This window comes from Haemorhous mexicanus, chromosome 3 (assembly GCF_027477595.1).
Source record: "Haemorhous mexicanus isolate bHaeMex1 chromosome 3, bHaeMex1.pri, whole genome shotgun sequence".
NCBI lineage: Eukaryota > Metazoa > Chordata > Aves > Passeriformes > Fringillidae > Haemorhous > Haemorhous mexicanus.
This window is the reverse complement of record NC_082343.1, coordinates 80930614-80952981: the sequence shown is the minus strand read 5'-3', so window position 1 is coordinate 80952981 and position 22368 is coordinate 80930614. Positions and strand designations below refer to the sequence as shown.

At 42.8% G+C, this 22368-nt stretch overlaps 1 protein-coding gene across 1 annotated transcript in view; it reads right to left on the bottom strand.

The window, feature by feature from the left end:
* Positions 1–777: 777 nt before the first annotated feature.
* GABRR2 (gamma-aminobutyric acid type A receptor subunit rho2) overlaps positions 778–22368 on the bottom strand; it is a 33282-nt gene continuing 11691 nt past the window's right edge. The window contains exons 3-9 of the mRNA XM_059842472.1: positions 17970–18037; positions 13942–14165; positions 10559–10641; positions 9686–9826; positions 9308–9460; positions 8494–8690; positions 778–4476 (exon numbers count right to left, since the gene is read on the bottom strand). Coding sequence (XP_059698455.1) covers positions 4168–4476; positions 8494–8690; positions 9308–9460; positions 9686–9826; positions 10559–10641; positions 13942–14165; positions 17970–18037 — 1175 coding nt within the window. The 3' untranslated portion in view covers positions 778–4167. The remainder of the gene's footprint in view (positions 4477–8493; positions 8691–9307; positions 9461–9685; positions 9827–10558; positions 10642–13941; positions 14166–17969; positions 18038–22368) is intronic.

Sequence of the window (22368 nt, the reverse complement as noted above, 5' to 3'; positions counted from 1 at the left end):
ACCAGGAAAGTAATGACCCTGATACATTATTTCAAATGTCATTTGTGCAAAGTAATTAATCAGCTTAATGTGAGACTGGATTACATTTTAATTTCAATAGTGCTAAATTCTTGTTGGTTTTTAAATAAATTTTCCTGCTATTTTACATTTCAGCAGGGTAGTATCTCACTTAGTTAGGCTGTACCTTGCTGTAATCTCTCTGCTGTGGAAATTTGACAGACAATAACCATTATTCAGTGGTTCAGGCATCAGCCTCACCCATGCACATTTATTTTAGTTCCATAAGTCTGCATCAGGGATAATAGCTGAGATCTGGCAACTGGGACCTCGGAGCAGTTTTATCTTCCATTGGGAAGTGTGGAGACAATGTTTTCAAAGGCACAAAGCAGGAATTAAATGACAAGTGCTCATTTGTAGTCAGATGGAGATTGAGACACATACCTGCCACTTGCTCTTTTCAAAATGTGCCATTAACTGTAAAGCAATTATTAAACTTTCTTCAGTTGTGATTTGCAGTTTTCACTAAAGGTCTTCATAGCTTAAAGCTGTGATTAAAAACTCCATTTCTCAAAGAGCTTTGCATACTTCAAAGTACTCGCATCCTTCCACTACAGTTCTTCCACCTTTTGAAATGTTTTTTTACTTGAAATCAATTACAAATGAGGTGTTTATTCAAATCCTTTTTCTCTGGGTATCAGCTTATAGGCAATAGATTTCCAAACAGAATTAAAATCACATTTTAAAGTTCACACCATGAAATGGACTCTTTTCCACCCTTCCCATCTGTTATTTTATTACCAGGTTTGATTACAGCAATCAGCACAGTGGATTGTACCCACTGCACAAGTTTAGCATCAGCATTGCTTATATCCTTCTCAATACCTCCTTTTTCAGAAAAATAATATAAGAGAACCCATATTTTTGCCAATACCTCATTTCTTGGCCCCTGGCTGACAATAAGAGCCTTCTTTCCATTCAACATAGTAAGTTTTCTGGGCATAATAAATGGTAATTTACAATATGTTACAATTTGACATATGGACACTATTTAACATAGGTACCCATCCCAGTGTCTTCCTTTGTTATACATTATGCTTGCACACACATTATACATATGTGCACATATCTATGTAGTTACTTTTTCTCAAAGACATGATTTGGTTAGAAGTAAAATTACAATGGAGCCAGAATGAGCAGAGCTGACATTTTCTCTCTTTGCAATTGGACAAGGTTGTCCAGGGAAGGCATTTTCATCAATTTGCCCAAATCTCCTGTGCACTTCTGAAAATCCTCTCCTTCAGTGGGTTCATTGTCCATCTGCTCAGTGCTTCAGAGAATTGGGTTGTATCCATCAAACAGCATTCAGAGCCCAGCTTCAGGCACTCTCTCTCAAAACACTGGTTTTGGGATCTGGCAACTGGAAGTTAGACAATGCTCATGGAGTCCCTTGTAATCCAGGGGAAATCAAAGGTGAAATGCATTGTCAATACCATACTTCAAATATTTGTTCTAACTTCATGCCTAGCCACTCTCCTCTGAATAAACAGAAAAATACAATTCATAATGCTGACTGAAGGAGACGACTTGGCTTTATTTGCATCTATACTTTTAATTTGCTATTTCACTTAACAATGAGCTTAAGTAATGCCTAAGATAGAGGAGAGATTTTTTTTTTTTTTTCTTTAGTGGAAAAATACCCTCTTGATGGTTTTATAGGCTGACAAAAGCAGACATCAATTTTCATCAGTTATGTACACATGCAAATAATATAACAGTAAGGTATCCTCTCCAAAAGATGCCTATTAGACATTAAAACTACTGGGAATGCTAGTACAAAGATGATAGGACCTAAAGGACACCTTTGCCATCACATAACTTCTAAGGGAGCAGGAGGTGTAATAAAAAGAAATGGCAAAGTAAAGCACTTGGGCTTCCTGGGTTTTGTATGCCAAGAGTCATTATTCATTGACAGCACTCACTTTTGGGCTGTTTGTCTACACTTATCCCTGGTTTAATATCATTGTAATGCAGGGGAGTTTTAACAGCATCATAAGGCAGGAGAGATACCTGCTTTCTTCCAGCTGGACTGGTTCAGAGGGTGCATTTGAAGAACTCACTGGTTACTAATACAAAATTGGATTCCCACCAGATGACCTGCTCAGAAATCATAGCATGCCCCACACACGTGCTATCCAAGCCTGTTGAGCCCCTTATGAGGTAGGCAAATCCTAGTGCTCCTCACTTTCTCGATGGAGGAGCCGAGGCACTGCGAGGTTAAATGGCACGTGCCGTGGGTAATGCCAAAAGACTGGCCAAACAGGGGGGCACAGGAACCAAGCTTCTCACTCCCTGAACTCTCTGGTGGCTTCATGGTGTAGTTGTGCTGCCTTTCCCCAGCAAAGGTCTCTTTGCTGCAACTGTCCTGCTGCCAGCTGGGACATTGGCTCCTGTTTTGCACTCAAAACTGCTAATGCTGAAGAATGCACTAATGCTTTAACCTAATACTGAATTATGCCCAGGCTTTAACCTCTCAAAAGATGAGTGGTCTATTTCTTCAATATTTTTTGTGTCTTTCTTGTAGTGATCTCCACCTGTCAATGTGAGAAGTACCCAGGTTTCAGCTCCATGAGCAATGAGTGGTAAATGCACTCTCCTGGTGGCTCAGGAGACAAGTGGCAGGCTAGGCAATCCTTCCCCTCTTCTTGCCAGCAATTTCAGGGCTGTGGTTTCTTGCCTTATGACCAGACAGAACTCCATTCATGTCAGTTATTAACATGGCTGATTAAAGGGGAACATAGTTGTGACTTTTAGCATCTCTCCTCAATTTTTTTTCCACTAAATCAATGCCATCATCAGCACGACTTAGGCATTAATATTTGAGGCACAAGGGAAAACCTGGGTATTGTTGACAGCCAAGAGTTGACATTTCTCTGCTACTTTCTACATCCCCTGAGATTTAGGATGTAAGAATTCCTGCTATGTAAGCAGAAAATTTCATGTGCTGACAAATAATTATGGTTACATCGGTATTCTTTTTTGATTTTTCTTTTTTCTAACCTCAGTCCTGGCTCTTCACACGTCAAGCTCTGCCCCCACTGCTCAGCTTCAGCTTGGTAAACAAGTGTTTTGATGTACATAATCTCCACGACAGCCAAAAAGTCATGGTGTTTTCTTAAAATAAGGAGCACACAAATGTGAGCATCGCTGTCGTGTTGCTATCATGTTTCTGCATGTGGGTTTTGCTGTCAGTGTTGTTAGCAAAGGAAAAGGAGATATCACAGGATAGGAAAAGAACTGCCAAGCACATAAGCATGTTACAATGCTGTGCAGTAACTTCAAAGGACTTACATAGACCTTAGACCCACAGTATTATCCTTGGCCATTTAATCTCTGACATGCCTCTGTTTCTGCAGAGAGGTTCTGGCAGACATGTATCCCTTTTGATCCCAAATGCCTGAACAGAAGGGCATTGTCTTGACTGGGAGAGGCACATTGGGATGTTTGTCTGTGGGCTGCACTTTGTAATCTAGAAAAAAAACCCACTGACTCAAACATACCACCTGTGCTCTGTAACCAGCCCAGCCAGCTGTCCTAATGGTACTGATGAAGGTCCTGTCCAGACAGAAAGCAGAATCTGTACCCTTAAAGGAGGTGTTCTTCACAAAACAATGGAAAAAAAGTTATGTTTATATGCCAAAGAAAAAGCAAAATTATTTTCTCAAAAGTAAAGGAAAGCGCTCAGTTTCCTTACAGGAGAAGCACTGTCCAGACCTCCCCACACAAGCTGCATTTATTTAATTCCTTACAGCTCAGATGAGCAATGTCTTTGGTTGTCCATTCCACATTAGGCACCACCAGTGTGGCCAGCCCCAAACGAGCATCCAGCACCTTTTGGCTGTATGGTGGACACATTTTTTCAAGTATGAGAAATGGCATGTGTCATAAAGTACACAGGGTCAGGGGGGTGGGCTGGAAACCAACCAGCACAGCAAGTTCCTCCATGAAGCCTGCACATGGAATTGCCTCCTGGGGGATGTGTCCTCCCATTTACACTTCAAAGAAGCAATACAATAATCAGGTTTCAGCTTTGTGTCCAGATTAGGCAAAAAAAAGTACCAACAAAAGAGTGTTTTGTAGACATCTTCTGATTCAGAAGTGCCAGCATGCTTAGCTAAAGACAGACCAATATATCAAATTAAAAAATATATAGGTGCCTGGGAATATCAACCTTGAATATTTATCAATTGCATGAGTGTTCTGGATGATGCGCAAGCCCACGTGGCCCTTCAGGCCTCTCTTCCTTGATGAATTAGATTCATTGCTCATGGCTAGATGCACAACCATCTTTTCTGGTTTTTCCTCTTCTGGTACCATCTGGTTTCTTGTGTACCCTGCCAGGCTGTTGGCATCAGATTCACTGTAGTTTCCATCCAGCATCATAGTTTTTGAGTGAGGTATTCCACACGAACACGAAAACTGGAGACATAAACAAGAAATATAGCTGAATATTGGAAAAACATGTGAGCAACTGAAATTATGCCTTTCTCTTAACAGACAGCTTGTAAACAGTTGAGTTCAAAATTTTGATTGAGATATTTTAAGTTTCTCTTTGAACAAAAAGGTCTTTTTTTCTTTCTTGTTTTCAAAAGGAAGAAATGGGGTTTATCTCCACTGCTTGGACAAACAGCTCCAGAAAATATTAGAAAAATGCTTTAGCAGACATATAGTCTAAACAAAAGGCTTTCTTTGGTAGCTGTTGTTCAGCCTTACTGTCTTGAGATCCCTTATTATTCATCCTTTGTGTTTATAAATATTCATGGACAAGATGCAGTTTAATCTGTAGAAATGGCTTATCCAGTACATGTTACAGAAAGAAAAGGGCCAAGTTCTGGTTTTACAGATACACATGCTTTTTTCATAAATCTGATTTTAAACCAAGCAGAGGGCCAGCTAAAAGCATAACGTCAAATCCCAGCTCTGTTGGAGCTAATAGCAAAACCTATATTGACTTCAGCAGCATGAGCATGCATCCCACAAGTCTAAAAAATTCCAATGCACGCAGAGAGAATTTTGAATAGGAAATGCAGTCTTCAACCATTCAAAACCTTCAGTTTTCCTGTCCTAGAAGTATGGATTATGTATTTGCATGCAATGAAAATGGACTCCAAAATGTCCTTTCTGTTAGGAGTTCCTGTCTCTGATTTCCCACAGACCAATTTCCTTACCCAACAATACTCCACCAACTTTGATGTGTGGATTTTCCAATAACTTGTTTTCAAGGATATGTTCAGCTAAAACAAATGTATATCTCTGAATACATATATATGTAAAAATGTATATAAAATCAATATGTAATATTCAGGATGCATTGGAAAACCCTGCAGTCAAGGCTTTTCTTTTAAATTATTTAAACAACAGATTCACATTGTTTATTGAAAACCTTAAAATCAACTTAAGGATTGTTTTCAGTGTTCTCGGCATAAACAAAAGGTTTGGTATCAGCAGGTTATGTTCAGAAAAACATGACAATTTAGGTGCCTTCTTACTTTACTTTTTTTGATCACTCCATGAGTACAACTGAACATCAGCTGGGTTTTAAGACATATTTTATTCTAAGCAGGTACACTTTGAAAAACCCACACCCCAAAACTAACAAAATTGAACCAAAACAGAACAAAACCAGAGTGCAGCTCCCCAAAAATGATTGCTGTGATTTTACCCCAGATGACAAATAAGCATCATGCAGTCACTCACTCAATCCACCTTCCCCCCTGAATTCCGGAGGATTGTGGAGAAGAATCAAATGTAAAACTTGTAGATTGAGATAAGAATAGTTCAATAACTGAAATGTGTTCTATGGTGTGGAATATCTCTTTGGTTCTTTGGGTCACTTGTCTTGGTCATGTTCCCTCCCAACCTTTTTAGTTTACCTCCTCACTGGTGGAGCATGAGACACAAAAACATCCTTGATAAACACAATTTAGCAACAACATCAGGGTGTTACAACATTATTCTCACACTAAATTCAAAACACAGCACTGTACCAGCTACTGAAAAGAAACTAACTCTATGCCAGCCCAAAACAGAATAATACCAAACAACTAAAAAACCAGAGGGGAGAATTACACATCAGGCTCTTTATCATGAACTGACAGGTCCAGGAGATGGTGCCTGCGTGTTAAGGACAGCAGTTACAATAACAAGCCAATTGCTGCAGGACTCAGCAGAGAAAGCAATTCTGCAGATTTACTGTCAGCCCCAGGTCAAATTAGAGTTCCCATGGCTTCATGCAGGTGTGATGGCAGCCACCTCTATGGACAAGAGAGCCTGACGTGCTAGAAACCCACCTCCACAGAACCTAAAATTACACTCATGCTCACACAGGCACGTACATGCAGAGGTGCACGACGTAATTTCACCCTGCAGGACTTTTAGCCTATGTCTACAATAATAATTCAAAGGCTGCCAAAGAGCCTCCTTGGACATGGGAATGCAGCTGACAGTACTATTAAAGTGTCAGAAAGGTCTCTGACCTCTCTCAGCCCAGCAAGCACTGAAAAGTTCCCAGGTATGGGCTGGGAATAAGCATGGGGCCAGAGACTTTTGCCACAGGCTTTTCACAGCAGCTCCTGTGATTTTCAGGGAGAGAAGGTTTAGTTTTAGATACTGCACGTCTTTGTCCCTGGCACATTTAATTTCTTAATGTAGACATAACATAGAGCTCTCTTCTGGGCAGCCTTACATGTTCATACTAGAACTTTTGGAGTCTTTCATAGGGGAGCAGCTCAGGCTGACAAGATCTACATCTACTGTGAGAAATGTCTCTTCTGCTTTTTCAAGAGCTTCTTCCTCAAATAATGCTATTTATTATCTCTGTTTTGTTTCCTCTACTGAAGAATAATACTATCACACATTGAAGACTGAGTACAATATTTTCACTTGTGCAGTAAAAAGGCATTTGCTGAATATAGAATTCAATGTACAAGACTCAATAAAGGGCAGATTTATGATATAAATAACAAGCTACACCATCACTGGATTTGGCAAAACATTCCAGAAAACTTAGCAGAAAATTAACAAACTCTCTTAAGTTCATTTCATCCCTCTAGTACAGTTAAAAATAAAGAAGAGCTTTCATCTTAAAAAAAAATAAAGTTTTGTTCTAGGCAAGGATATTTCTTGTTACTTCCCATGAAGTAACTTCCCTTGGCAGGCCAAGACATCATATTCTTTGGACATGGGATGCCTGAGCAGGGCTGGCTAAAATGCCACAGACCACTGCTCCCATGCAGCAAGTCAGACACACTGGAGTCACTGTGCTTGCACAGAGCATCTCTGCCTTGGGTTGCAGAGAACTGCTGGGCCCCAGGTGGGGGCTAGGAGGGACATAGATAAATTGAGGTACTCAGGATCTGTTCAAGCAGCTTTCCAGAATCTTAATGCTGCTGAGAAGGCCTTGAAGAGAGGTAAAATCTCACCCCAGAAGTCTGGTAAATTTATCCAATTGTTTTTTTAAATGTATCTACATTTTTTTATGGTATGCCAACTGAGAAAGGTGCTGGGCTGTTATGGGGCTTGTGCTGTTGCTTAAATTGCATGAAAGATGATGTCTGCACTGGCATTTCCAACAAGCTTATACAAATTTCTCTGGGAGTATAGACGGTAGGTTACCAGTATTACCAGTAGACTAATGTGGTGAGTTTCTACTGGGAAGAAAGAAACTGTAAAACATGGTGATGTCCTGGGTGTATGGAAAAAACTGAGCACAAAAAAAAGAAAAAACTGAAAAACTAACTGTGACTGAAAAAAACAGTGACTGAAAAAAATTTGGTTCCAAGCCTTAGTGTTCAAAAGGAAATAGTGTGTTTTTTTAACCACAAAGAAGGGCTTAGAGGTCTGTAGGATACCTCAGGCTGGAAAGGACTTCAGGGCATCTCTAGTCCTATGTCCTGCTCGTAGCAGGGCCAAGATAGTCAGGATGTATCAGGTCTTGAAACACTCCAGGGATGCAGGATAAGACATTTTATAGCACATTAAGAAGTACAAGCATAAACTTGGCTGACTGTTGTTTGTGCTTAGTGATGGGAAACACCTCCACTATTACATCCATTCAATCCAGTTTCCAGAGTAATGTTACCTATAGAGGGAGAAAACTAATTTGCACCAAGACCTTTAGCTTACTAAACAAGAATTGTGGCAGCTGCAGTAAAGTATCAGATTTTATATTTCCCCCTCTTGCCATTCCCTCACATTTCCAGGTTGCCCTCTTTCCCAGTTCAGATCACACTCTCTTCTCTGATGTTTCTATGAAGATCCATAAGATCAAATCCTGTTTTTCTGTGTTAGCAATTCGCCTGAGGTGGAGCAGTCTAAACAGACCCAATTACACACATGGTTGTCAATGTTTTCCCATTAACAGACAGTCAATATAAAGACCAGATCATCTGTAAGGGGAAAAAAAAGGAATAAGTGGATGTCAAAAGTGTTTCTCACCCTCTCCCGCAGTTTCCTCTCCTTCCGCTCCTGCACCGTTGTCAGGTAATTCACAGCCGCGTATTCCAGCACCGAGAGGAAGACAAACACAAAACTGACCCACAGGTAAATGTCCACTGCTTTGATGTAGGAAACACGAGGCATGGAGGCATTCACCCCAGTGATGATTGTGGACATGGTCAGCACGGTGGTTATCCCTGGAGAGAACCAAGAGAAAGAAGCGTTTTTGACTTATACGGTCCATGAGAGGTTTTGTCTTGGGAAAAACAAAAATTATGGCCTACATGGTGCTCTGAAAGATGTTCAGTAGGAGACAAATGTGTGTAAATATCTCTTCTGCTAATGCAGAATTGTTCCCCTGTCTACATTTTTGTGCTTATGATGGGTTTAGTTTTGAGGAGCAATGGAGCTCAACATTTTGCATTTAACAAACAGCATTTAACTCCTTCCTTAAACTCCAGGGTTTAAACACAATGCTGCTAAATCATATTTTTACACACCTAATCCTAAAATCAGGTCTGCTAAGACCAATGGGGACAAGGATTCCTGTTTCCTAGCTGTACCATTCTGTGTTACAGCTTCATTTTTAAGACCACATCACTTTCTGTCCTGAACTACATGTAAGTGAGGAAGACTGCTAAATGATGAAGAAAGTCAGACAAAGTGCAAGTTATACATTGTATTAATCATCAGATAAAACCACCATTTGCTTGCACAATATCTTCAACCATCAAAATGAACAGTTCCCTTTCCTGCCAAAACCTTCACATTCAAAGCTTTTCACACAGCCAGGGCTTGTGGCAGTTGTTCTCACCCAAAGAGACTCTGGCAGGAACTGCTCGTCGGTCGATCCAGAAGGACACCCAGGACAACATGACCATGAGAGTGGCAGGGAAGTAGGTTTGGAGCAGGAAGAAGAAGATGTGTCGGCGCAACGTGAAGTTTATATAGAGGCGATTGTACCACCCTGTGAGAGAGCAGGAAAGCCAGAATCAGTGAGCCTGGACAGAAGGTATAGAGAGACAAGATCTTTCTTTGGTTCTTTTAATTCTAAGACTAGTAAAACAAGAAACTGAGTTTTCAAACAGACTGTGGAGACTACACTTCAGTGACATAATCCCAAGAGCACCCTCAAAAGCAGTTAATACAGTATTAGCTTTAGCAAAAGTATGACATCAGAAAAGGTCAATACCTGTGCTACTGTAGAAAGCCAGTCTTGATGTGGTGTGGAATTTTTGTATCAAAAACTGAGACAAAGAAATTTTTTCATCAGTTTTCAGAGATTCATTCCCATTTTTCCAATACAGCATCAGATCTTCATCAGTGTAAGCATCTTAGGGAAAGAAGAAATACAATGTGATGTGACTTTAGCTTAGAGGTTCAACAAAAGTTAATACATCCAGTCTTTGGCATGAAATAATGCCACAAGTAAGTTTGCCAACAACTAAGGAGTTCAAAAGACCTTGTCATATAATATACTGTGACAACAACAAAAATCTGGATTCAAAATTCAAGAAAACAAATCCTCTTTTTACTTCACATTGAAATGACAGTTAGAATGGTACTCTTCTGAACATCACAGACCAAAAAGAGATAATAGCTCAGGAAATAATCATGAGTAAAACACCTCAATTTAGAGGTATTGGAGCAGCTGACCTCAAGGTCGGTGAAAATTATCCTCTGATTCTGATTCTGTTTTTTGCAGAGGAACATTCAGTTAAATAGCTGGGAGGACCTCAAAACAACCAGATATTAGTCTTGCCATGCACTGGAGAAAGTCTACAAAAAAATCCTACTTTTCACATTGCTTTCTCCAAAAAAGCAGCTGAGCCCAGATCACAGTGTTTGCAGGATCAGGATATGTCATAGGATGTTTTCCTTGCAAATTCTGGTCTTGCAGCACAAGGACTAGATCACAATACTGCTGAGTCAACAGGACTCCTAGTAACTCTGATGAGCAATATTTTCAGGCTCTAAAATAGACAGTATTCTGAAACGTGTCCGGGGAAGTGTTTGTGCAGCCAGCCATGGAGAACATCTAGTTAGAAACACAGATACAACTCACAGCTTTCCAGCTCCAGAGAACATGTCTGAGAGTCCAGGGGGAAGTGGCTGAAGTCCATGTTGCACATTGCTGTCACTGTGACCCTAGAAATTGAAAATGGGAAAAGCTGGTTTCTATGAAGAGCAATCAAGAGAGAATGTTACCATAGATAATTATTCTGCAGCTTTTAAGCCAGAAATATTGCATGATGTTTGCAAAAAGTTCACAGGAAAATGCCTACTAATTTTCCATGTTCAAGCTAGATGGATTATACACAGAAACTCCAAAAATGCAATTTCAATATCAAGGAACTAAAGCACTATCTTGGATGTTACTGTTGTACTAATGTCAGTGTAGATATTTCCACTGTGTTTTATATCCAACTCTTTGCCTAAAAGACTACAATGTAAAGTAACTTCACCATATACATTTGAATATTCCCTTATGTGTAGTTTAATTAAGGCTTCCACATTTTCCTCACTGCTCAGTTCCCTCCATAGTCACCCCCAGAATGACCCAAGCATGAGGAATATAACCATCCTTATTGCAAGCCACAGAATTCCTTCAGTACATAAATTATAAAGGCAAAAGCAGTTTCTTACAGCTCTCAATAAACCCTTTTAATCTGAGGGGTGTTTTTCTGGGGCAGGGGTTGTAAAATGGGTGCAGCTGGTTTTCAGCAGGTGAGATTTGCTTCTGTTAAGTTTTTGTCTTAGCTAAAAAGCTGCAGCAATCACAGCTCCGGTTTTTAAACTAGTCCACTTGTGCACAACGTTACATAAGAAGTTTTCCCGTGGGTCAGTGAACTTTCTCTTGCAGACGGATTTGCAGTGGAGCTCCCGATTTAGGAGGGGCAAATCAGCTGTGACTCATCGTTTCAGAGGCCAACTTACGTTGGTTGTGACCATTTTCTAGATGCATTGCAGATGTTGATAAAGGACTTTTCCTCTGTTCCAGGGATTGTGATCCAAATCCTGCCCTGACCTACGCACTCATCATCCCTGAAAGGCACATGCTGTTCGTTTTGACTATAAACTACAGCAAAATTTCACCATTTGAGCAAAATTGAAAGAATGTTTTTGGGGTTATGCTCCAGAAGGTATCCTGCAACAATGGCATCCCCTAACTGTATGTAGCATTTAAGCATTGTATAACTCAGTCTCATTAAAGTGTGTTATTTTCTTTCTCCGGCATCACCTGAACTGTGGCACAACCTGTGGTCAATGACAGTTTGTAAGTCAGGGGCAGAACAGAAACTTGGCTCATCAGTAAGATATTCCTCAACTGGAATGCAGTGTCCAGGTGGCTCTGAAGGCCCAAGGCCCAAAATGTTCCCCAGTCCCCTGCCAATCCCATGCAGACATCTCAAGCTCTCTGAGGGCATTCCCAGCACGGCTGGACACCCATGCTTTTTCAGCTGGATACTGTTCTGAGTGTTCTAAACACCAGCGGGCGCAAATGCCATGGAGATTTTCTTTCTCCTTGGATTTTACCTATAAAATTATCAATTTAACAACTGTGCAATCATCTGTGATTAACTCACAGACTTCTCTTTTGTGGGTAACACTAAGAAATCACATCACCTCCCCACAGACCACAGAAGCCATCTTAATAGAAAACCTTTCCAAGTTTCTGAAAATCATTTTACCATAGCTGAAATGAGTAAGTTCCAGAAAGATCCTAGAACAGAAATCCTTGGCTACAAAATATTCAAAGGTCACTATACACTCAGAGCATGTTTTCTGTCCTGGGGAAATATCCATTTTTTGGGCTCTTGAGCTTTTCTCCTCTGGCAGTGTGTTTTTCTCTGCTTCTCTTTTTTCATTCTTCTGAAGGAAATTAAATCTGCTGGGATGCTGATGTGAGCATCCATAAAGGTGGGCTGGTTAGAAGGGGAAACTACTGAGCAAAAAAAAGTCTGATGAAAAATATGGACAGAGAAAGGCTTGCCAGCCTGGGAACAAGACAAATCCTTGAGAAGCACAGCTGGGCCCTTTGACATGCAGATAGGGTACCTAGAAACTGGAGACATCCTGAAACAACATCAATAACTGCCGAAAAAAAAAAGTGCTTTAACAGGTGTTTTATTGTAAGAAAAGGTAGGAAATTATCTTGAAAATAAAAAAGGGAGAGAGAACAGAAAACATCATTATCTATTGGTCATTACAGGTGAAAAAATAAAAATTACCAGCATGTATTGCCTATTCAAATTGGTGGCATCCTACACCCTCTTATCTCTCTGGATATAAGGATGCCATAATTTTTATCCAAAATTAAGCCTTCCTCTGCGACCTTTCCATGCTTCTCCTTAGAAGGTTGAATTCGGTGCATGAACTTTCTACCAGCTCTTGGACACCCACCAAGGACTCCTGGCTGACTCCACACCCTGTGACTCAGAGCGTCTCTGAAATGAGACACTGCTGCCTCACTGGTCCCCTCTGAGCCCACTTTGGAGGCTGTTTCAGTTTGTCCTTCCTTCCATCCCTTGGATGATTTGGATCACTTGATGGCAGTATCACTGGATAGCAGTGCTGTGCACCCGCACAAGCAACCTGTCCTAAGGGTACCTAAGGGTATATTGTGGATGAAATGTAAATTCATGTAATGTAAAGTAACCTGTAACAGGAAGTACCCTGGTTAGTTATTGGCTGTTGCCACATGACAGACAGATGCTAAATTATTGATTGCTGATAGTCATTTGCAATAGAGTGATATGGATATACAGTCATTTTATTAATCACGGCTGTAGTTGCCAGTGGTGATTTTTCTGGCATTTTTGATAATCTGAAAAAAGGTAGAGAAGTTTAGAGGATTAAGCCTTCATGTCCTTGTGTATTACAGAATCCTTCAAACCCACAGTCACGATCCGTGTACACCCGCAGATGCATAACCCTCCAGGTCATGACAGGCATCCCCCAGGATTCCTCCAGCCAACAAATCTACTAGAAAACCAGCATGTCTTTAATATTGCCATTTCAGCTTCAATAAACATAAACATTTACATCAACAGGGAAGCACCACAACTGAAAAAAAATTCTAGACAAACAAGAAGGAAAATAGGATAATTATAGAGGTCACCATCTGGTATATCAGCAGCTTCCAGTTTAATCACACACTGACCCTGGGATGAACATTCCTGCTTGCCTAAGCCCTCCACTGACTGCAAAGAGTTGGGGGCATGTTTCCCCCAGGAGGAGATTATCCTGTTATTGCCCACAGCATGGGTTCTCAGAGTTTCCTGCAAAGCATTTTGTACTGGACATTCTGGAAACAGGGCTCTGCATCAGCAGTGGGAACTGCAGGATTGGCAGTAGCAATCCTGGTGATCACCAAAGTCAAGACTAGAGCCAAACTGGCAGCAAAGCCCCAGGGGATGCCCAGGGGAAGCGGGGCTGCTCCGTTACCTCATGCTGTAGAGGACGTGCCCATCAGGGAACACTCTCAGCATGATGTTGTCCGTGGTGGTATCATGAATGAAGGACCTCTTGGAATGCACAAAGAAGACATCAGGAACCCAGATCTTCTTCACCAGCCTGCCATCAAAGGTCATGCTCTTGTTGTTGGTGCTGGGAAACGAGAGACGCTCATCCTTCCAGTAGTGCCTTAAGTACAAGGTCATAGTGAAATCCTTCAAAAAAGGGAAGAGAACCAATAAAGGAAGAGAGTTCTGTCAGTGCTGCACTCTACAACTAGGGCACACCAGAAAGAAAACTCCCACCAGACAGATGAGATCTCTCCACTCTCAACTCCTGATTCTTTCCTAGGTCAATGCTCTCTGTCAGTAGATTTTCCTGACAAAATAATTTCAGCCAAAACAATGCATAGCCAACTAATGAATTTATTACAGTACCCAGTAATGTTCAGTCCCAAACAGGACATAAATATGCCCCAAGAGAAGCAACACGCTGCAGAAATGATTCTTCAATTCTGGCAAAATTATCTTGGAGGATTATGGTAGCAATAGGATGATCAAGAGGAAAAACTGAAAGTTAGCTTAATGGTCATGCTGAAGACTAAGCAATTTATCCCCAAAAGGACTGAATTGTTGCAAAGAGTGATCAGGTGAGGGAACTGTGTTTCCTAACATTTAAGTGTGTAAATACAGTTCCCTTCTAGGCTTGTTGATGGGGCAGGAGCTTCAGTGACATAAAGGAAAACATCTGGTTTTTGATCCCAACTTGACAGTTGCTGCTTTTAGAGCTGAGTGTACTCTCATGCTGAGAGATCTAATACACTTATTTTCTTTATATTCCCAGTTAAGCAAGTGATTATGGGAGCTGCAGCTGCTAAGGCTGAGCAGGCAGCAACACAGGCCAGGGTTTCTCCCTAACCATGTGGCAACCACTTTCTCAAACCACAGCCAATCAGTTTGGTGACAGTGACAATCAGTTACCCTGACTCTCTGCTTCAAAGGGCTGTCTTGCAACAGCTGTGCATTGCCAGTAGGTTTTTCATTAATTTGTCAGAGAAGGCTCTGGTGCCAGTCCTCCCCTTGATGCCTGGCATGGCACAGAGCTGGCCAGACCTCTCTGACCATGGCAGAGACTGGCCAGGGGACACTTCTGCTCACCCACCTGCAAGTCCCCACCTTATCAGACTGGTCCAAGGCTCCTTCACTGTTCATCCCAGGGATGCTGCCAGTTCCTGCTCCCTACTGGACACTGGCCACCTTCCCCTTACATCTACAGTCCCAAAGAAACACTTCCAGTAACTACTGCCAATGGCAGAGCTTAGTTTACAACCCAACTAGAAGAGTCAGCCTCAGGGGCCGGACATGAAGCTCATCAGTTTGTCTAGAGCTGGGAAAAAGGGAACCAAGGAACAGGCATAGTTGCTGCTTTCTTAGGAGTCAGTGCAAGTTATGGTAGAACTCAAAAAAGGAGTAAAGAAGAGCCTGGCAATTCAGGGTTACCAGTTGCCTGGCCATGACATGAGATAGAGGGACGTGGGGTTGCAGGAGAGGAGGACCACTGTCATGGTTTAACTCCAGGCAGCAGCTCAGTACAGCACAGACACTTGCTCACTCCTCTCTCCCCCCACCTCCAGCCAATGGGATGGGGAGTAGAACTTCAGAAGAAGTTGGGTTGAGATAAAAACAGTTTAAAATTGAAATAAATAGTAATAAGAAGAGTAATGAAAAGGAATATGAAAAGAGATAGAGGGGCAAAACTCCAGAAAAACAAGTGATGTAGAATACAGTTGCTGATCACTGCTGGAGGATGCCCAGCACATCCTCCAGCAGTGATCAGCCCCTCCCAGCCAACTCTCCCCAGTTTATACAATGGACACGATGTTCTGTAGTGTGGAATATCTGGACTATCCCTTTGGCCACCTCAGGTCAGCTGTCCTGGCCATGCTCCCTCCTGGCTTCTTGTGCCGCTCCTCACTGGCAGAGCACAAGACAGTGAAAAGTCCTTGACTCAGGGTAAGCACTGCTGAGCCACAACCAAAACACTGTGTTATCAGCATCATTCTCATACTGAATCCCAAACCAGCACTGTACCAGCTGCTAAGAAGAAAATTAGCTCTATCCCAGCCAGAACCAGGAGAGCCAGGCAGCCTGAGGCTGTGGCTGCAAAACGCCTCTGGGCAGCTCCTTCATCAGAGCATGGGGGAACAGGGACCATCAGCCAGGCACCCTCAGCGTTGCTTACAGCCACTGTGGAGGAGGGGGAAGAGACTGTCTGAAGGCACAGCACAGGAGGGAACTCACTGCTTTCCAGGCCACCCCTCTGCCTGTCCTACCAGACAGGAGTTTCTCATCTTTCACCTTCAGCCCCTTTCTCTCTCCAAACAGCCAACACAGTGGCCTCTGCAATGGGCAACTCTCCTCTCCTTCCAATGGCCAACACAGTGCACCAAATGCTGCCAACACAGAGACAAAGTGGCAGCTGACAACAGCTTCTAAGTATAAAATCCAACTTAAGGAGGATTTTTCATGGCATGAATCAAAAGAGGCAGTGTGCTGACTGCTTGTTCCTTTCTGACCAGCACACACACTATTTACAAGCAAGAATAGGGGTTTATTTCTGCACCCACAAAAAGGAAAGTCCCTCGGAAAACAAGGTTTTACAGAAAATTGGGAGAATGATAGCACCTGCCAGAGGCACAGCCAATGAGTCTACACAAGTACCTCAGTTTTGGCTGGTGATGCTTCAGTCTGGTCCTTCTTTGGGGCACCAGGTACCTGATTTTCAGGGCCACTTCAGGGCAGTTTGAAACAAGCCCTGCCTGCAGCTCTGCCCTGCAATGAGGGGACAAGGAGGGCTCCCTGCTGCAGGCACAGCCAGCCCTGGTCCCCTGGCCATGCAGAGAGCTTGCTGCCCACTCTCCTCCCTGCAAACACCCGTGCTGGGACAGTCTGTTGGAAGAACACACCAACATAACTCAGACTGAACTGGGAGAACATCCTTCCACCCCAAATACAAGTCAGCAACTGCTGTAGAAAGTACTTGTCATGAGCTGGGAAAAAAGGAGCTATCAACAGCCAAAGGAGAGAACTGACCTCCAAGACTTCTGACAGGCAAGATTTTCATTGAATCCTGACAGAAAGCACTGGGTTTTTTACTTGCACTAATTAGGCCTCTTTGCTGCTCTGACATTATTTTGATATATTAGAGCCCCAGTTCTCCTCCTGGCAGCCATTCCCTGTGCTCTCCTCCCACACACCTCACTGCATGCATACCCCCAAACCCTCTCTTTCAATATCCAGGCAGGCAAGCTGCCTGGTTTTAATCACAGAATATTTTGGGTTGGAAAGGACTTTTAAAGGTCATCTAAACCAACCCCTCCAGAATGGCATGAGGTTGTAATTGCACCATATTAAAAACACTCAAAGCTCTTCCTTTGTCTTTATGTTTAGTCTAGACCACAAAAGGTGCACAAGAGCAAGGAGGAAAAGGCAGAAAGAGGAAGGAGCTCACAAGCTTCCTCTTTTCCTCTATGTTCCCTTTTCCACTTCTCTTTCAAGTGTTTTTATTCCATTTCCTGCAATTAAAAATTAAAAAATCCCCATGAAACAACCCAAAACCACACAGTAAAGCATGTGTGACACTCATGTGAATTGAATGGTTCCCTAAGGAAGTAAGCTCCTGCAGCAAACACAGCTTATGTGAATTTTACCGTATAGCTTCAAACCTTCATATGCAGCTGCTTATATTTTTAGTTGTGATAGATCTTTCACAGCACTGATTACTCTCCCATTCAAGGTCCCTTTTTTTCTTTATGCTTTTAATCTTTTTCCTCTGGAGGTAGAGAGGTAAGACTTTGATCATCTGGTTTTATCAAGTCTTTGGTTCTGATTATCAGCCTCTTTGAATTTTGGAGATGCTGCTATTACTTTCATCTGACCAATGATTACAAGCCCATAGGTTTCAAGTCAGAAGGTCTTTTTATGGTAGAATTAACTGAGGTTTAGAAGAGGATTACATACCATGTCAACCTCAGAAATACTGTCCAAGCTTTCAACTTGCACATCCACCCCAACAGGAATTGCAGGGCCTGAAAGAAAATGAGATTTAGATATGTAAATAAATGTTCTTTCATACCATCTGCATTTAATTAGCACTTCTAAGGTGACATGTAAACATTTCTGAACAAGTTAGTGAATAACCATGTAAGGGCCCTTTTGAAACATTATCTTCCCCTTGGCATATGCTATAATGTTGACACTTTGCCAGTTAGTCCAGAGTTTGGATAAAACATTTGCCTATGTTTTTAGAAACTGACCCAACCCATCTTAAATTGTAGGCCTTTATGAGCAAATTTAGCTCAAGGACAGGGGACTGAGATGAAGACATGGCAAGCAATGAGCTCTTCCTTGGAAGTTTCTCATTTTTTATCAACAAGGCAAGCCACATTAATCTCTCAAGAGCCCATCACCATCTTGATTCATATTACTCACTGATGATATTGCTAGTTTTCCACAGTAGTTTTAAAATCAGCAATCAGAGAGCTGACATAGAGCAAATAAGCAGAAAACATAAATGGACACTCTTCTATTAATAGAAACCCTGTATCAAAACTTCACTGTAGACTGCTCATTAATGACCAGGACCTGCTCAAGATCCCCATAGTGTGGCCTCAGGCAGCTTTTCCCAAATTCTGGTGAAAAGTGCCTGCTGAGACAAGCACACCAAGCAGGACCCAGCAGGGTGGCTCAGCAGGAGCTGCTGAGGAGCAGTCCGGGTGGATCCAGTGCTGCCTGGTGCTCCCGGGGTGTGGCAGTGGGACTCACAGGGCCCACACTGATGGCCCTGTGCAGGGTGTGCCTCCAGCCTGGGCACTGTCAGCGAGACAGACCGTGCCAAAGGAAGCAGAAGCTCTGCAGACATGGCCCAGACTTGTCCAGCAGAGTTTAATTTTCCAAGGACCACAGTGGCCCCCATGAAGATTTGGAAAGACTTTTAGCTCCTAGATTTTGAACCTGACTAGCAGTCAGATAATATGTAAGGTGCACCACAATCCCTTTGTGGACTCAGACCCATATTTGCAGTGCCACAAACAGCAGGGCCTGCTGCATGCATACATTTAGCTGGAGCAGCATCTTTCTAGAGACCACATCAAAGCTCTGAATGCACTGCAAGTCTAACCAGAGAGCAGAAATGTTGCTGAGAGAGCAGCACATTTTTCAAGCTGCTATCCATCATGCCCCTGTCACTGCAGCAGCATGTACACACTCCCACACATCTTCAGGGCTTCTGAACACAGCCTTATGTTTGCCTCTGCTGGAGGAGAAAGAGGCACCAACTCGGCCTCAGCAGGGACAGGCTGATTCCCCATGCCCATGAGACAAGCTGTGACCAGCCCCAGTGCAGGTTTGCCAGGGCTGTGGTAAGCCAGCCTCACCTGATTACAGCAGAGCACACTGAAGGTGGCACTGTCCCCTTCCCACAGGCACAGCTCCAGCTTGTTATGCCCACGGTGTCTGTCAGCAGCAGTGCTGGGAGCAGGCACCTTGACCAAGCCCTGTGGAGCGGGACCAGGCTCCTCAGAACCACCAATTCCAGTTTAAGTGGCTGCTGCCCCCAGCAGTGAAGCTCAAACATGGCCTGCCCAGCACTTTGAGGCGACTCCCAGATGCTTACAAACACCCACATGTCACATTCAGACACACAGCTGCGCGCTGCACACTTTAAAAAAATTGCCAGCAATCATTTGCAATGGAAAGAAAGAATTTTTCTGTGACATTTCTCTTGTTCAGTAAAATATGCTTGGTTTGTTGGGTACCTAAGGAGGTAGCAAAAAGCACTGTATCTGTGGTGACAAGACACACTTTGATGTGCAGTGCAATCAACAGAGAACAGCTCAAACCGAGGGCTGTGTGCCCAACACACGCTGGGCAGCCCCCCACAACTTCCAGACTGCAAGAGAGACTCTCTGTGTAGGAATCCTTAATTTAGCCTTGATTCAGGAAATCAACACCCACACAAAGTCTATTTACTGTGATTTCTATGCTTCTCTGAACACTAATCACAGATTAAAAAATCCCCAAACAACAACAAACAGCTAAAAACCAAACCCATAAACATAAACAAACCCATAACACAAGCTGATATCTGTCCTGCTCTCCTATTCCTTCCCTATCTGCCCTTGAAAATAAAATACCATGTTCTTTTCTTTGTTCGTGTTCCTGCATCAAACACTCAATAATCAGCAGTTATCTCATTGCAAGGACAAAGCCTAAGGTTCAGTCTGGAGCTGACACAAAGCTTTATTAAATCCAAAATAAAGGGTGTTTCACATTAAGCTGGATGGTCTGGAAAGCTCTTGAGAGAAGAGGTCCAAGGCTGGATAAGGTATCTTTTCTCCAGTTATTCACAAATTTGGGGGATGATAAAACAGTGATTGTAATAGAAAATTATTTTAACACTGGACTCAAACGTTTAGTGCTTAATACAGAAATGTAAAGATGAGTCTGTAAAACCAATTTATCAGCAGAAATATTTACTCTGCCTTTTTTTGGGCAAACTCCTACTACAATCAGCAGGAGTAATCACTGCTTTTTCCTTCTCCCTGCTCCTCACTCAGCACCGGGGGCTGAGGCAATGAGAGAGCACACGAATGTGAATGAGGATCCGCTGAGACACAAAGACACTTTGGAGGAGGTTCAGACAAGAGGCTGGACTGAGCAGGGAAGGGTGAGTGAAGGGCCAGTGCAAATGTTGCTGCTCGTGAGGCAGCGACAGGAATCAAACGATCACCAAGTCCTGCTCTTGGTGCTGAGCATCAGTGATAAAGAGGATTGTATATTCACTCTGCCCATCACTCTACAAAACGTTGAGTAAGATGCAGTTTTGTAGAGGTACTTGATGCAAGCAACATTGAAAGTGCCTGCTGCTTCTGAAGCAAAGCAGAAGCCCTGTCTAGAAATAAACTCTTTAAACCACAGAAACAAACCCTGGGTTTCCTTAAAGGTCATGCTGGCTACAGCACATACCATTGAATTAAATGGCTGTTGATCACCCAGAGAGAAATGTCAGGAGATCTTTGATCTCACTAACCCATGGAGTCAATTAGGAGCTGCTAGCTTTTTAATCCTGTCCCTCTAGCAACTGAGCAGTTGAACCACAGAGGCTCAGGGTGTTTTGCCAAATTCCTCATCAAATGCCACTAGGGATGAGCAAAAAGAAAAAAACCCTCTGTATTGAGAGGGAGCAGAGTACGATGAGGGTGTGGATGTGAAGGAACAAGAACAGCTCAGATGGTATATGACAAACTGAACTTCTGATAGACAGAACAGTTAATTTTGATTACAGCATTAAATGCAAAAAAGCCCTCATCAGCCAGGCTTTCTGTCATAAACAATATTTTATTAATATTCACCTTTTCTTCAGAATGAGGAAATATAGAAGGATCGTCCTAGAGAGTTATAAGCAACAAAAGACTTGAACATGTTAACCCTGGGGAGATCTCAAAGCTCGGGCTCCTCTCTAGGATGTTCACTGCTGGACAGGAAGCTAAATGGATCCATGTGAAAGCTGGGGAGATGGCTGATACAAGGAAGCAGTGCTGCTTTGCTCAAAGCCTGCAATCCAGCAGAGTTTTTCAGATCACACTTTAGAGTCTCTGAAAAGTACCAGCCAAATTAATAGAATTTTGGGTTGGTTCTGACACAAAGAAGACTTTGTGGCTTGTTTCATATTGCAAACACTCCAGTTTGAGTATCAAACTCTGCCCCAGATTGAATGGGATGTCTGGCCTTGGACTAACCTCTCCAGGGAACCCAGGAGGTTTCCACAAGTCCTGTGCAGGAATGACTTCAGAAGGAGCCCAGCATTAAAGCCTGTTACATCCCAGTGTGTGACCACACCTAAAGACACCAACGAGCAAGCAGCATGACAGCTTCAAAGTGTGAGCTAGTCCCCAGTCAGAACAGGGCACAACTGTGGGTTTAATTTCTGAACGCTGGAGCAGACTTGGGAAGAGAGGGAAGAGCGTGCTGCCATGAAGATGCCTGGAGTCAGTTTTCCACTCCACCTCTGAGACTAAAGCTTTGTGACACCTCTTTAATTTTTCTCTTTGGCAGTGCTTTCAAGGGCTCATTGTTTCTCTTGGAGACAGTGTCCACTCATCTGTCTCTGAAGAAGGGAGGCAGATGAAGGCCCCGAGATAAAAACATGTACATGAGAAACGAGTGGGTTTGAGATCTCCTTACTGACAGGTGTCTCATGCACACCCAGAGAGACTGCAAACCACTGTGGGACCTCTTAGCCGGGGCAGCTCCCGGGCAGGCAGCACCAGGACATGCTCATCACCCTCCTCATGACTGCAGGGCTTCATCCCTCTGCGTCTCGCGGACGGCTGCTCATCAGCAGAGGAGCAAATTCTAT